This window comes from Anoplopoma fimbria, chromosome 18, assembly GCF_027596085.1.
Source record: "Anoplopoma fimbria isolate UVic2021 breed Golden Eagle Sablefish chromosome 18, Afim_UVic_2022, whole genome shotgun sequence".
Lineage (NCBI taxonomy): Eukaryota > Metazoa > Chordata > Actinopteri > Perciformes > Anoplopomatidae > Anoplopoma > Anoplopoma fimbria.
The window spans coordinates 19,617,497-19,633,947 of record NC_072466.1 but is presented as its reverse complement, the minus strand read 5'-3'; the positions used below and the strand labels follow the sequence as shown (position 1 = coordinate 19,633,947).

At 41.2% G+C, this 16,451-nt stretch overlaps 1 protein-coding gene across 1 annotated transcript in view; it reads right to left on the bottom strand.

Moving 5' to 3' along the window:
• LOC129106751 (neurexin-3b-like) overlaps positions 1 to 16,451 on the bottom strand; it is a 270,033-nt gene that overhangs the window by 186,323 nt on the left and 67,259 nt on the right. Inside the window, 3 exon segments of the mRNA XM_054617965.1 lie at positions 1,545 to 1,928; positions 4,765 to 5,203; positions 14,914 to 15,075. Of these exon segments, the coding sequence (XP_054473940.1) occupies positions 1,545 to 1,928; positions 4,765 to 5,203; positions 14,914 to 15,075 (985 nt within the window).

Below are 16,451 nucleotides of genomic sequence, written 5' to 3'. Positions count from 1 at the left end.
ACAGTGTATTACTGTGAGAACAGCATGAGTAGTTAAAGTAGCTCCACCAAAGTAAAATGCTGCTTACATATTGATCTGCATCAGTATAAATAATCATTTATTATGTAATTATATGTCAGTCATAGGGGCGATTGTTGCGAAGTACTTTTATATGTGATCCTTTAAGTATAATTTACTGGTAATGCTTTTGAAACGTTACTTAGGGTTTTGAATGTAGTACTTGTTAACTTGTAATGGAGTATTTAAAAAAAAATGATTGGTAATTTTACTTAAGTAAAGGTAATGAGTACTTCTTCCAGCAATGCTACATAGTACTCCCTATGACTTTAAAATAAATTATTGTAAATACATTTTCTGATTATGAACTACACAATTTGATGACCATAATTTAAAGCAAATGCTGAATGGAAAAAGCCAAAAAAACTGTGTTTCTTAGGCAGTACACCATTGTCTTCTCCCCTTTGTGCTCATACACATCATGGGAGTGCTACTAGAATAGATAGCAACGGCCCTGCTAAGACGAGGTTAACTCCATCAGACAGCAACAGCTTTCTAAATGGGCTCCCACTGGAAGTTAAGCTATTTCACAACATGTACTCTACATCACGTACATTCAACATGAGCTTAATTATCTAAGGTACATTAACAAGACAGGATGGACACGTCTCAGTCTCTAACAGTCTACACCACAGACCTGTCTCAATGTAAGGTACATGTAGGTTCTGATTTTTCTTTAATCATTAACAACACCGTATCATCCTGCCGGCCTCCTATAGTCTCACACTGCTGGATGTAACAGCTTACTCTCCGGATACTCAATATTCTTCCTACAAGTATGTTTCTCTACACACCTCCAGTTCTTAGGAGAGTACTGAACGCCTGAAGATCTCTGTAAAATAGTGAAAAAGTGAAGGACAATCTGAACATACTCTCCAACAGCTCCGAGTGTCCCTATCTCTGCCGTCTCATAAAAGCTTAATGCGTCCAAGCTCCCAAAATCCAGACAAGGAGAGATCAATTCACCAGCAGAGAGAAGTTCAATTTATCTGCAGAACCTCTCCCAACACAAAATCAGGCTTCACTTCAACTCGCCGGAAATGTGAAATCCTATTAAATCTTTCAGCAAAGCTTCCATAAATATTGTGAGGGAAGTGTCCCAAGTCACACGTCCGTCTGTTTGCTAAAACAGAGCATTGCCCACTTTGCCTGGAGAAGCTTTTGTTAGCAGACAGAAGCTACATCAATGCCTCTTCAGAACCATCTTTAGGATGCCAGAGAAGATATTTCCAATTTTGTAATAACTACTGTCAACATTTTGCATCTTGTAACCTACAAAAATATATTGATAGAAAGTAAAACAGCACTGCACTGACCAAACACATTAGCATGAAAAAGGGGAGTACAGCTTCTGTGCCCTCTTTGAAAAGTCCTTTACCACAAAATCAATAAGCCTTTTGACAAACCCCATAAGATTTTAAAATGATCACTATAAGAGAGAAAACACCTTCACCAGAGAGTGATTAATGATTGGAAAAAAGGCTCACCTCTCTCACAGGTGCTATCCCAGAAGCCGGTTCCAGTGCAGTCACAGACGAAGCGGTTCCATCCTTCCTTGCATGCGCCGTTGTTCTTGCAGGGGCTGCTGTCGCACTGTTTTCCCGTCACCTTACTGCACGAGGACTTGATGCCGGTCACATTCTGGGACTGAGCTATCTGCCGGATGTCCTTGCTGCGTCCGTCGATGAACAGATCCCGGACACAGCCCACATAGCCGTAGTTCAGCATAGCGGTCCAGAGCTCAGTGGGGAGCACCAGGCCTGCCCGGCTGTCAGGTAGACCACCTAGATAAAGATCCCCCTCCAGGTCCAAGATCTCATTTTCCCCGCTGGCTGTGAAAGGGGATCGGCGGCTGTTTACTGAGATGATGCCTGGAGAAACAGAAGTCCATTATTAAATAATGGTATACTCTGCAAAAATGTGGATGTCAACATGTCATGTAATGTACTCCTATCATTATCTTAAAAAACAACAAAAACTGACAGTCTGAGTTGCTGGTGAACACGTGCAGCAAAGCTGCAAAATGAGGCTGACAAGAATAGTTGCATAGCCTTTCTCTGTGCTAAGATGTGGTCTGAGTAGGTGGAGGTGCAAACCTATGCTTGGCAGCCAAAACTGCGCTGATAATCTACAGGGGAACTCTATTTGAGGCATAAAAATATCACAATATGGGGCAGGAAAACAAAAATCAGTCAGGGAAAAATCTAGGTTGCTCCCAGTAAACTCAAGGTCAAGGACAAAGTCTCCAAAGACCACACAGTAGATACAAAAAGCACACACTTATGGGGTATGTTCCATGGGGCAGCTTTATATGTTTACTTACATCCATTGAACCCCAAATTATTTAGATCAGATTTAAGGTTTATAAATATAAAGAAATCAAAGATGCACACTTACATAGCAAGCTAGTTAAAATAGAATACAATAAATCCAACTCCACAACTAAATTTGTATGGTAAAGGTGTCGTGACAATGGACTCTCTTATTTAGACTCAAAACAGACCAAAATCATTAGACAGCCAGACTTTATCAACAATACTGCACTAAGTATTTTACTTCATATATGCATCACATATCATTTGGTACAATGGTTTAGTTAATCATGGTTTCCTCACTGAGAGCCAAAAAGAACGAAAAATTACTTTTTTAAATGTTTAAAAAAATGTTGCGACCTGGCGGCATGAAAGCTTGATTTCCTTGAAGATTTTTTTTTATATTTGAAACACACAGCCATTTTATACACCAGATGTAATATAAAATGTTGTCCTGCAGATTGTCAACCAACGCTGGACCGGTTGATATGAGTCAGCAGTTTCACTCACTTCACTAGTAGCAGTAGGCTACGTTTTTGTGTTACGTCTACTCTTCAGTCCATATACTCCCCGACCTCCTCTCTCTGTCTCTGTCTCTCTCGTCCACATGAACTTCTTGTACAATATTACCTTGATCTGTAAACATAGCCAAGAGATCAACAGATCTCTGCTTACAAAAAACCCAAATTTATCCTGTCGGTAAATGTGATATTCACCTTGCAGTCAGACAGAGAGATTTTGTCTGGAGATATTTGTTGACAAGAAATGTAATTCACTTGAAACTCTTATTAACATTTCACTCAAGCCACAAGTGTGATTATGCCTGTTCTTAACCATCCTTCAGTCTGGTATCCATATATCTGTCTCATTCCTCTTTTTCCTGTGAAAGTCCTACTTTCTGCTCTCTATCGCACTGGGTGCTGTGCTGGTGATTAATCAAAGCAGCGAGCTCTGACACACGGCTAAATTGGCTGCTCTAACCTGATATATAACACAGGCTGTGGCTCCGACTAACACACCCTGGTTCTCTGGGGAATCCCACCCTAATGCAGAGATTGTGTTGGGTTTCGGAGCTCTAGGCATCAGAAGTTTCTAAACCTTTTCTCTAATATAATGTTCTTCAAATACTTTCTGTGTATTTGGCCATGTTCTGAGGTCAGAGGACATAGAGATGGAAGGAAGCGAGGGTAAACAGAGTCAGTAGCTATCTAGAGAGGAGTATGATTCATCCCAGGCTATAAATCACCGCTGAAATGAATATATTGAGGAAGTTTACATCATCCTGTTGTTGTGACCAAGAAAAAGCTGTTATAAGCCCTAACATGATTATAACTTACAGCTGATACTATCAGTCCGCAGTGTTATAGTAAAACTTAATGATGAAGAAAATTATTTTCTATTTATATTTTGCATTTTGAATAAAAATGCTATTAGGTTATGGTTATGACAATTAGTTGATTGATTTGTCAATTATTAGAAAATTAATAAATGTTCATTTAAAAAAAACCATATATCTTTTAAGCCAGTTACCATGTAGCAGGACTAAGTGGATCTGTAAGGATGCACAGTGGTGTTCTGGCTAAATGCTAACATTAACATGCTAGCATAATCTAAAGCTAGTAACAATGATAATATTTAGCTCATGCTATGTTTACAATGTACACTATTTTAGTTTAGCGTGTTAGGCTGCCATTTAGCACTAAATCCAAAGTACAGATGTGGTAAGAGGGCATGTCACAATTCTAGCAGTGCTAAAATGCACAGTATTGGTTTCTTTAATAAAGCCTCTCAAATTTATAATTTTGCTGCGTTTTGCTGTTTCATGTTGAAAAATAAATGTCCTATAGTAGTAAGAAAATGGAGAATGGTGTTTGGAGACTTAACCTGAAGTTACCTAATAAAATAATAAATAGATTAATTGCCATTTTAATCAACAAAATTGTGTCTTCCAAAGAAATTACATTTCCAATTTGAAACAATAAGGATTATATATGAGATATACTGCAGTGACTCCTTCACTTTTAGTATATATCGTTCAGGAGCAAACCTTTATTTCTGTCCGTTGATTACTCTGTTCTCGACCAGTTTGTTAGTCGCCTTGTCAGCTCTGTCTATAAATTCATATTCAGTCAACGGCCAAAGGAGTTCAGTTTCTTGAGAGAGAGAAATAACTAACAGTGACATAACGAGAGCCCAGTGCCTTCCCACCGCACCAAGCTGATGACAGTTTAACGAACCATAACAGTGATGATGAACAGAAACAAAGTTTCTATTTCTAATGTTGGTAAACCGTGTGACTAAGAGTAGTTCATTGTAGTAAATCAGAGAGGTTTCAGACCAACTTTCATGCTTAGACACAGTTTATTACTACCTTCTCTTTCACGTCCATCCTTACCTGAGCGACCGTCCCTCTGGATGTCCACATGGTGCCAGGCGCCGTCATTGACCTTAGCCTGTGTGGCCTTGACCTTGATGGTCCCGGAGCCCATGTCAAGCAGCAGGTACAGCCCTCCGTCCAGCAGCTCCACCGCAAAGAAGTCTACCTTGTTGTTCTTCTGTCCCTTCGCATCCCTGCGGTCCTGCGGCTTGCCGTGGGTGAAGAGTATCAACCCGTTGGGTTCGGAGGTGCGGAAATCAAACGAGATGGAGCCGACGCGTTTGGTGTTCCACTTCGGTAAGGCCAGGTAGGAATCTGGCGTCTCAAAGTTAATGGGGTCGAGGGTGGGAACGTTTTCGCACTTAAAGACCACATCGCCCTGGAGTTTCATCTTGGGGTCCACAATGCGGGCGAGGCGGGACAGCTCCAGCCGGATATCATTGTTCTTATACACCACCTGGGGAAGAAATATATGTTTGAGATTTCTCATATATGTATGCAGAGTAAATACATGACATGTGTGAAGTTGATGATTATACCTATGTGGGATTAGTGTCTGAGAGGGTTTTCTTTTTCATTAGTTTTTTCCCCAACAGTAGGGTATGATTTGCTAGTGCAGTAATGGTTGAAAAATATTTATCACCATGTGAATGAATTGCACTCCATAGCAATCTATAATATCATAGTTTCACACTCTGCTTATATTACATATTGCTGTTACGAGGACAGCTGGATCGATAAAACTAATAACTTCTAAGGCGTGTGTGGCACAATTTGTTTGTCATTTTCTATTTCAACTCCAATTTCTCCAAGCTGAAAAGAAAATTGTACACAAATGCATCACTGTATTTTCGTTAGATTAAACACCTGCTGACTAGGTGTGAAGTTTGAGAACTGATGGCTAGATTATTAGCAAGTCGTTCCCTGTAATGTTCAGAAACAGGAGTCTTCATGAACATGGGGTGTATCTGTGACCCTGTGAGAATATATCCAATATTATACCAATTCAGCCACAAAAAATGTGCTCCAACCCCCTAATCCACAGAAGTAGAAAGCAGCCCCACATGATAGTCAAATAAATCTGAATACCACAGCACAGGAGAGTAGAATATTGTCAATTGGAATCCCTTGAGCCAGAAAATTAACGTTTCTTTTTTTACTTTTTTCTGGGGAGAAAGAATATGGAATATAGGGCAGTGTATGCGCAGGAAACATCGACACAGTTAGAGGGAGCACAGCTGTCAGCAAACAGATTTTTACTGCTGTGGGATTACCGATAATCCTGGAAGATTTGACAGTAAATCAACACAGGTGACCTGAGCGGCGCGGAGGACTGACGAGAGTGAGAGAGCAAGAGACAGAGAAATCAGGGGGAGAGAGAGTTGAGCTGGTGGGAATAAGGGCAGAAGAAGAGCAGGAAACTGCATGAGAAAGAAAATATGTCAGGCAGCAAATAGAGAGGAAAAGAGGGAGAGATGTGGAAGATTAAATGCTGTAAGGCCAGCATGTGCCACTGGCTTTCAAAATATGCTAGTGTGTGTGTCTGTGTGTGTGTGTGTGTGTCAGTATGTGTGTGTGTGTGTGGCGGTTAATGACCACACTTAATCCCCCGAACATGTAAAAAAAAAAAATACATAGCACACACCTTGTCAAGCAATCAATCTACTGGTAATGCACCACACTAAATTGATAAACTGTTGATTTTTTTCTTGATTCATAAATTAATCAGTTGTTCTATAGACAAATCCCTACCGCGCTCTCAAGTGTCGCCGCCATTACTGCAGTGACAGAGTGACAATAAAAGCAAAGATTTTGGGTTAATCACATTCAGCCGTTCCCTCCTCAGACAAGTAGAGGGGGACTGTGTGAATGTGGAAGTTATTCAGTCTGAAATAAAGTATGACACAGCCTTTGGAGGAAAATAACATTATCGTACCACAGCTGTCCGACCCAATAATTCATTCGGAGTTAAACCCAGCAGGAATTAGCTTATTATTAATATCATCAAGCTCCATAATTGCTGCATTGTAATCAGAAGAAATGCACAACCCTTTGTCTGCACACCACACAGAATGCTGTCCAAATGAATTGAGATTTACAAAAGTAAGGTTGATTTCATGCAGCAGAGGATTGACGCTTTAACTTTTCCAAAGTTTAAAATGTTGGAGCAGCTTATAACAAAACAAGACTGTCTAACCTGCTAAAACTGGGCTCAATTTGTTTGTTTTTTTATTATAATTTCATATAATAAAATGTATATGCATGGTATGGGCTGACTATATTTTCAACATGTACAAAGTTTTCTATTTGACAGTAGCCTTGAAAAAATGCTTTAGATATAACTTGTATTGTATTTACAAACAATACAAGTTATAAGTTATATGCAGGTTCACAAGTAGTATAACACCGCAGAAAGCAGGATATGCTTACAACGTATAATATTTGGCATTTTTGCATGAAAAATTAGGTTAACAATTAATCGCCCTTTCAAAATAGTTGTCAATTTATTTTCAGTAGATGACTAACTGATTGATGAACTCATCACTTCAGCTTTGCAAGGTCCTTGCTAGGAATGAACCCAGTGAAAAAAAGAGTCACCATGATGAGTCACCACAATGTTTGAGTATATTAAGCATGCTAATATGATGAACAGCTAACCTCTATGTGCTTATGTCAATCAGCACAGTTGAATCCACCCAAATTATCCAATTCAATGTACTTTCTGAAATACCGATAAACATCGAATTCAAAAATGTATATACCGTATTTTCCGCACTATAAGGCGCACTTAAAAGCCTTTAATTTTCTCAAAAAACGACAGTGCGCCTTATAATCCGGAGCGCCTTATATATGGATTAATTCTGGTTGTGCTTACTGACCTCGAAGCGGTTTTGTGTGGTACACGGCGCTCTGTCAACATGTTTTAGTACGACTTTGGTAAACTACAAAGCCGCACCACAGCAGCATTACGGCCACCGTAGTCAGGAGCGTCGCGGAGTAATACATACTGTGCTTCACCATAATATTACAGTGTGTGTGTGTATAAGGACCAACATGGCTCCTGTCAAGAGACACGCTGACGACGCGGACTTCAAACTCAAGGCTATCAGTATTTTATATATTGTAGGAGTGTGGGAAACAAAAGGGCTGAGAAAGGCTTTTTGTGGACGGAGTAAATAAACGTCGGCTTTATTTCACACTCTGCATTCGCTCTGAAAACACAACACGCGCTCCCCCGTCCCACATCATTAACTCATCAACCCGCTAACGGTCATGGGTAATGTAGTTTGACTGACTGACTGTTTTGTTTCGCTTAATGCGCCTTATAGTCCGGTGCGCCTTATATATGAAAAAAGATTGAAAATAGACCATTCATTGACAGTGCGCCTTATAATCCAGTGCGCCCTATAGTGCGGAAAATACGGTAATACAGAAATGTTGCAGCTGCCCTGTGGCTCAATATTCTGTTAGCTGTAACCAACATTACTGATTTTTTTTACTGAAGCCAAATACCTTATATTCCACTTTAACAGGCTTTCAAGCTACTCTTGGGCAAGAGAACTAACTGAATATTACATGAAAAGAGAAAGAGGAGAAAAAGATCCTTTAATGCGGCTCATTTGCAATGTTCAACAGTGCAGTGAGGCCCACTGTGTAGTTCTTAGATGTAAATCACTAAAAGTTAAAAGGCACTGTCTGCAGTCTCTGTCGCATTAAGCTGAATTTTCTATGGAAGGATTAGCTAGAGCCAACAGCAATAAATATATTATATATAGCACTAGAGAGACAATATGTATTTTTGATTTTGGGATGAATTGTCCCTTTGAACTCTATGACACAACACAAGCTCTCCATCTGAGCAACAGTCTGTTATACTTACACAGTTTGTTTACTCGACTCATGAAAACCTTGCTCTCTATCTTAGTTTTATTGACAGTGGAAAATCCTACAAACTCTTTCAGGCACTAAAATGTTATTCTGGGACATACTAATCTTATTACGAGCCAGCTCCCGATCTGTTTTGAGATTATGATTTTGTCTGTTCTGCTGCAGGCTAATCAATAAGTGAATCAAAATGATGCCATAAAAGAGGAACTGACTGCCGCAGCTATATGTACCTCATCTTTCTCGTTGTTATGGCTGTGCTTTGCTACGCTATCCTTCGGCCTATCAACAGCCTTATGGGGCCCATTCATAATGCACGCACAGGGGACTGGAACGACTCCATAAAGCTCAGATGGTGTATCGATCGGGCTCTGGTAAGGTGAGGGGAGGGCAGGTGGGTGGAGGAGAGAAGAGCGCTCGCACAGACACAGACACACACACACACACACACACACACACACACACACGCACACAATCTCCTCCCTAATCTACTTCAGATCAGTGCTCATGTCCTCTTGGCCCCGGCCACAGCTGCTGTCCGTTCATGATTTAGCCCCAGTGTTAATGAAGAAGAGGGGTAATTCCACTGAAAAGGAGTGAAGATACACACACAAACATGGTATTCATGAGGCTTTGTAAAGGAGTCTGTACTGCGAACACACGCACACATGCAGAAAGTGCATACAGTGTATACTACTGTTAGTGCAGATCAATGTCATTGTGGGTAAATATTGATGTGAAACCTGGAGGAGTGACAGGACTGATGAAACAAGAGATCGAATATTCAGTAATAATTACTGGGGAAGAATATGACTCTGCCTATCATATCACAATGACAGGGATGTGACAGTGCATCAGTATTAAAAGGTTTAGTTCCCCTGAAACACAAAATAAATATCCTCTTAATTCTGCCTATTTTCAGTGTATGTAGGCATGCAGATGGTTCTGGTTTTATGTGGTGAGTTTTTCAGATGTTCGCTGCTGAGACTTTTACTTCAAACCCATTATAATGGAAGTGTTGGAATTCAGTTTGTGTTGCTCAAAGTTTCAGAACATTATATTTCAAAAACATATTAACAACATGTCTTACCAGAAAAATATGCCCCTATTACTCTGTAGAACTGTTTACTCTTTTAATTTGGATCAACGGTATATTCTGCTGAAGATAGCAGTCTCCAGCAAAGTCTGTGAATTATCCTGAGGAACCAGGACAGTGTTTAAATGTGCTAATTCAATAATCAGATTCAATTAAAATAGCAGCAACAATTATTGGCTACATAACATTCTGTGTGTGTTGCTATCAAAGCTTCTCCTTGCTTTTTTTGCATAGCTGGATCGGCCATGTGCGCTTTTAGTGCATGTGAGCGTATCCCACTGGTTAGCTTGCGGCGGCTGCTCTGCACTGCTCTAATACAGTGGCTACAGCTGATAACGCCGTCCACAGAGGCGTAGCACCCACCCTCCCATTACAACTCAAGTATTCTCTGTTAGCTCTGTCAACAACGTTGGTGGTATTTACACTGTTAGCACTGTTAGCTGCGAGCCGCAGACTCAGCGGTAGCCATGTTGAGGGCCGCCGAGAGCCAATAAATGCTCCCAATCTCTTATTTAGCACCTTTGAAAGCAGGGTTGGTAATGTAGAGAAACTAGCAAGAGTATGCTAGATTTAGAAAATGATCCAACCTAAAATCCCAGCCCAGTTCTGCCATCTCTTTTCAAATAAAAGGCTAGCAGCACCAGATCCGAAAGATGCTAAATCTAACATGCATACAGTATACAAAGAGCTGACCCGAACCCTCACGTAGCATGGTAACTTTACTACTTATAAACCAGCACAAAAAAACATGTTAAAAAAAGCCAAATGGAGAGACTTTCTGAAAGTCAGTAAAACTTAGACAGGCAGTCTTATATGAAAATGAAATGTTTTATAAAAAAACAGAAATGATTGATTTTACATTCCAGTTCATGTACAGTTTCTGAAAAAAAACAAACCAAGACACGCCTTTTAGTGAGTTTGCAGGTGCTAGTAGGCTGATTTGGTTACCTTTGAAAAGAGCCAGGCCAGCGGTGTGTCTTTGTGCTAATTTACTGTATTCATATTTAGTGTTCAGACCTGAGAGTGCTATCGATTTTCATCTGTATTAAGTGAAGGTTACACAAAAGATTCACAAAAAGGCCTCAAAACAGGGAAGATTATGAATCATCATCTGTTTTTAGTGGCAGTCTTTCAAGAAAGTGTTACTTTCAAATAAAGGTTCTAATTTTATCAGCAAAAAAAACATTCCTCTGATATGTTATCAGTTATCATAGGTATAAATGTGCTCCCTGGGTCACGGAGTCTAGAATTTAAAAACGCCTTTCAGCAAATGTATTTTTGTAATGCTAGGTTTTGAGTTACCTGAAAGCAAATTCTGTAAACAAGGGTTAAAGGTGAGGGAATTTCATTAAAGTCTGAGGTTAGTACCCATCCATCTCTGTGTGGCCCTCTATTGGGACATTAAGAAGTTAAATAATTAAAAAGGACAGGGTGACATTTGCATTTGTATTGGAGGGGAAAACAAGCATTGCCCAACCACACTGGTGACTAACACAAAACTGATGATGACATAGTTCCTCTCAAATGCCAAATGTTGGTCTCTTGCCCTCTCTCCTCTTCCTCTCACTCACTCATCGCTCTCTTGATCTCCGTCCATATCAGTATATTTTCTGTTTCTATCTCCCAACCGCTGACGTTCTCCTCACCTGCACCTGTTCTCTCCTACGTGCTGTACCTGCACTTTTTTTATCAATACTCTCCCCTTCTACCCTCACATACTTCTTTGCTTGTTACTCATCATCTTCCTCCCGCATGCAGCTCCTTCTCTCTCAGCAGAGATGACAGCCCATGCCCCAGCCGCCCACATAGTCTGACACAAGTTGCCACAGTATGGCTTCAGTGCCGCCACGGGTGCCCAGTGACACCGGAGGGAGGGGCTGGATGGCGTGAGAGGTGGGGGAGGGGTTGCAGGAGCCACTGCAAACATGCGGCTGCCCGGAGAGTGAGCGGCTGCCCACTGGCCCTCGGTCACGTGACACGCTGCAGCCCACATGGCAGAACATGCGCGTAGGCCAGACATGACATTCCATGTAGCCTTCGGGGGCGTTTGAGTGCAGTGGAGATGAGAGAGGGGTCGTGATGGCAGCACGTGGCATCTCTTTTGTCGTCAGACAGAAGAGGAAGGGAGGTATTTGCTTGCTGCAGCAGCACACGCATCAGCCTATTCATCAGCTCGAACTGATGCGCGTTTTTAAATCTCAGAGCGAACGGAGGCCAATGTGCATCAACATTCCTTCTTCCGTAGCATTTGAAACGTTCTAGCCAGACATTGAAAAACACACACACACAGTCAGACAGAAATACTGACACACTGTGATCTGAGCAACGGCCCTTACAAAACTGAATCATTCCCTCATTATCTGGGGATGCTGAATCTAAAGGAAGAGATAGAGGGGGCGGGAAGGAATGAATATGGTGTAGGAGAACAAGACAGAGGCGATGATGCATAGGGAGGACATGTAGGTGAAAGAATAGATTAAAACATACACAATACAGCGATCAGAAGCGCACTTCAACCTGGGCTTCAAACAACATCAAAAGAGATATTGTGAATGAATGGAAGTGTGGGGAGGAGCTCACACAGCCGGTCGTGAGCATTTTGCATAGTCCTGGGTAGCAGCTGGCACCATGCCTGCTTAATGGAGCAACGTATGATGAACAGTGGAGGATCGCACAATACTACCACGACCCAACCACATGGTGAATCACCTCCATGATTCTGTCCACCAAACATTCTCTCTCAAGGGCCAACTCGAAATGAGTCACACTTGTTTGGATATTAATGGAAACCCACGGAGGACACGACTGCCTCTGCAGCACGGACCATGATGAAAACTCTTTACATTAATGCATTTACTTCCTTAAAGCTGCACCAAGCAGTATTTTATTTGAGCTGCATCTCCATGTGCATCAACATGTGGAACAACAAGGGGTCCAAACTACTCTCTTCACCTTCACATTGGGTATCCTATAAAAATGAATAATTCATTACTACAAATAAAAAGTAATGCAACTACTAGTTTCAAGAAAAAGCTTCAACAAATCCATAGCTTGTCCAGAACAGCTAATCAACAAATCCTCCCACAATGCAAACGCAGCTAGGATGTAAATGATCACAGGTACACAAAGTCAACCCAAAGCCTCGGGCAACTGAGCGCAGGGATGGCTGGGGCAGTGCTACAAATGTATGCACTGTATTTGTGTCTGTGACAGAGAGAGAAAGGGCCACGGCAATTTTAGGGTGGGCCAGAGATGCATTAGCCAATGTTGTAATGACATAAAACAATACAGACATGGTGACTTTCTCTTCCCCCAAACGTGGCTGTGTGTTTGTGTGTGTGTGTGTGTGTGTGTGTGTGTGTGTGTGTGTGTGTGTGTGTGTGTGTGTGTGTGTGTGTTTAACCTAAAAAACAAGATGTAGTAAGGGAGTGTATAGTGGTCTGGTGGAAGCTTACTTGGCTAAATGAAAGACATTTTAGAGGGTGCTCCACTGAGCTTGGCAGCACATCACAGACTGACTGGCTCTTGTCAACATTGAGAAGGTTGTGATGGAAGTAAAAACATTCAGGATGACGATGGAGAAGGGCCAGCCTGAGACACGTTGGCATATTAATGTCCCTAAAGTTAAGTTGAAAATGATTATGAAGGGTGTAGAGATGCCACTCAAATATAATATCAATTGGATTTTTTATTCTGTTCTAAATGATCAAAGTCTTTCAAATAAACTTGGTATGTACATCAGTAATTGAACATGTCATTGTTTAAAATGCACGTCATTCAATGCTGATTCAGATTTCAGTTCAGAATGTGCAGTTGGTTGCTGGCCCAACAAGGCTTATAAAAGCAATGTTCATAAGGCCTATGACTTTGCTACTTGTGACAAAATAATACATTTAGGAGAATTTCTGTGGCTCTAGCTGCCTTCTAATAATATTTTTGAGATGCCATGCAAATTAAACTGTGAAAAACCATGGTTGAAGAAAAGAAATACTTGGCATGTTGAGCCTGAGACAGCAAAATTCAAAATTGTATCGATTTGAGTCAACGAGCTATCAGAATCTGGTGGACTAGCAGAGGAGGTGTTGAAAGTTCAGCCCCAATTAACTTAATGCTAATGTAGGTGTCCGGTGCAAGCACCGATAATGGTATAGGAGGAATTTCTTTGGTTGATATCTGATCCAATCTAGACACTCCCAGCGGTTCCTTCACAGGCTAAAAACATAGAGGATCTATTATTGTTCACAGTGTTGGATTTCCCTGTTTTATATGATCCGTTTATTATTGTCCTGGAATTCATCAACTTCCTTGTTAATCTGTCAAACAGCTGTTTAGGACGGAAAAGCAAACTTCAAAGAAGATCAATCCATACACAATGCCAGTGTCATTCTCCAAAATGCTTTTTAATCAGCAAGAAAAAAATCACTGACAATTAGAATATGATGCGTACATTGCAAATAAAGCAACGTTCCACTCTGCAGCTCCTAAACAAAGACACACACAAAAGCATAATGCTATTTCCGAGACTGCTGCTAAGCTACAGAAATCAATGTAGACTCTTTTACAGCTCGAAGGAGCCACCAGTCCTCCCTTTATTATCAGTACTTGCTCCACGATAAGTAATGGTGAGCAAAATGTAAATAACGGGGCACTTCTTTTTTTTTTTAGTCTGCTCAAATGCTAAGAGGGCCAGTCAACCCATTATAAATGTCCCTAAACAACAAGGCGTTTTCCTATTTCATCTTAGGCAAATACTTCTCTCAGACTGCTGCCTATTGGGAGGCATTTTAGCGTCACTTTCAAGCTGATACTGCAAATTACATGTGACAGAAGCAATTTTGTGATATTTCCTCACACACAGACTGCATTAAGTGTTATGAATTAGATTAAGGCAGGTAATATTGTAAGTCTGATACTTCCTCTGCAAACTCAGCAGCTTTAATTAATAATGCAATTTTATTCCATTCTCCTTTCCCCTTCCTATGCTGATTATTATTTTGTCCATAACCAAATCAGCTGCACCGGTTAAGTGAATACTAAAGTGGTCTTATGTGGCTGCACATTTATGGGTGACAACTAAAGTCCTGAAACATGAAAAATCAAATGCACACACAATATTGGGAATGAACAACCCACACACTACACTAGTCATGCACCTGTTCACTATGTGACATCTGAGTCTGTCCTACCTCTCTGAGGCAGCCCATGAAATTGTTGCTAACTGGAGATCCGGGCAGGTCCGCAGTGCTGGGGCTCCCACCCACGTAGAAGAAATCATCGGAGCCCAGCATGGTGTAGTCTTCCTGCGTGTAGCCAGTGGTGGTGAGGATCCCATCAACGGAGATAGTCACCTGTTGAGGGGTAACACATAGCCAAAGCCGAGCCATTACACTCTGGGATTCGAACCCGTGCTGTGTCTAAAACACACCTTCCTTGGTCTGCATTGGAAAAGAGCTCTTTGAGCTTGTCTTTAGGTCCCACACTGTAGGTTGCTTTACAGAATCCTTTGGTACCTTGATGCGATTGTTTTGGACCAGACAGCGTTTAGATTTTGTTAATGGAATTTTTGCCATAGGATTCACAGGACAGGTAAAGAAAATATGGCAGAGGCATATTTTCTTTATCTTTGATGGGGTAAGAGAATGGATCATAGGTTTGGTTTAGAAACTTCAGGTTGGGGGAGGGTTAGTACAATGTTCAAACCAAGGACAAATTGATTGCACTTGTCTTAGGTTTCGGGATTTATCTGGTAACTGCAGACACACACATATACTGTACACACGCATGTCGACAAACACACATACACACACACACACACACACTCACACTAGATGTCCGCACGCACTCCTACACTCTTACACACAATCATTCTCACACCATTCGTTTCACATTCTCCCCTCTCTTGCAGACATCTACATCTTTATATCCACGCACATGCAAAACAAAGGGAGGCTTTTCACACCACATCAATGTGCAAACCAAGGTCACCACTATCAGGAGGCAAATAAACCACATTTAATTGGACATGTAAGGGAGTAAGTGGATTAATGGTGCCATACACAGCTGGAGCAGGCCACACAGGTTCAGAGGCTCATGCACAATCAAGACCCATATTCAAACACACTCTCAGAATAGCTGATGCTGATCTTTGATCAGATTTAGCTCAGGTGTCACGGTCTTATTTTTAATGTCACAGGACCAGACCTACGATCCTAGATCAGTATGCTTATTCTTAGAAATGTTATATGTATGGGCCCAGGGGTCAGAACGATCAATGTTAGCCACAACACACCAACACCACTTTCACCAGCATGCTACAAACACACACAGGGGGAGCAGAGTGAGTGATAGGCTGATAGGTGGGAGGTGAGTGAATTAGAGTGTTAGTGGTTATTTTGGGTGACAGGGGTGAGGTTATATGAGTTTGGGAGGTGAGAGGTCAATGAGGTGTGGGCATGCCATGCGCCATAGTGAGTTGGAAACAACTGTCAGAGCTCCCGCAATGAAGGTTAAGGGTTGCCATTTTTTGGTCTCCTTTAGGGCCCGTTGTCGAGGTCACCATCTTTGGGATTGTGGCAAGCTTCTGTCAGTTCTGGACGACAGTCCTCACAAAAAATGGGGACTTTTTGTGTGAAAAAATTAAATAAAAAGTAAGTTGCCTTGACAAAGGCAAGAATTTCATTTTTAAGTTGTTGTAAATCTGCAGTTATGTGGAAGAAACATAGAG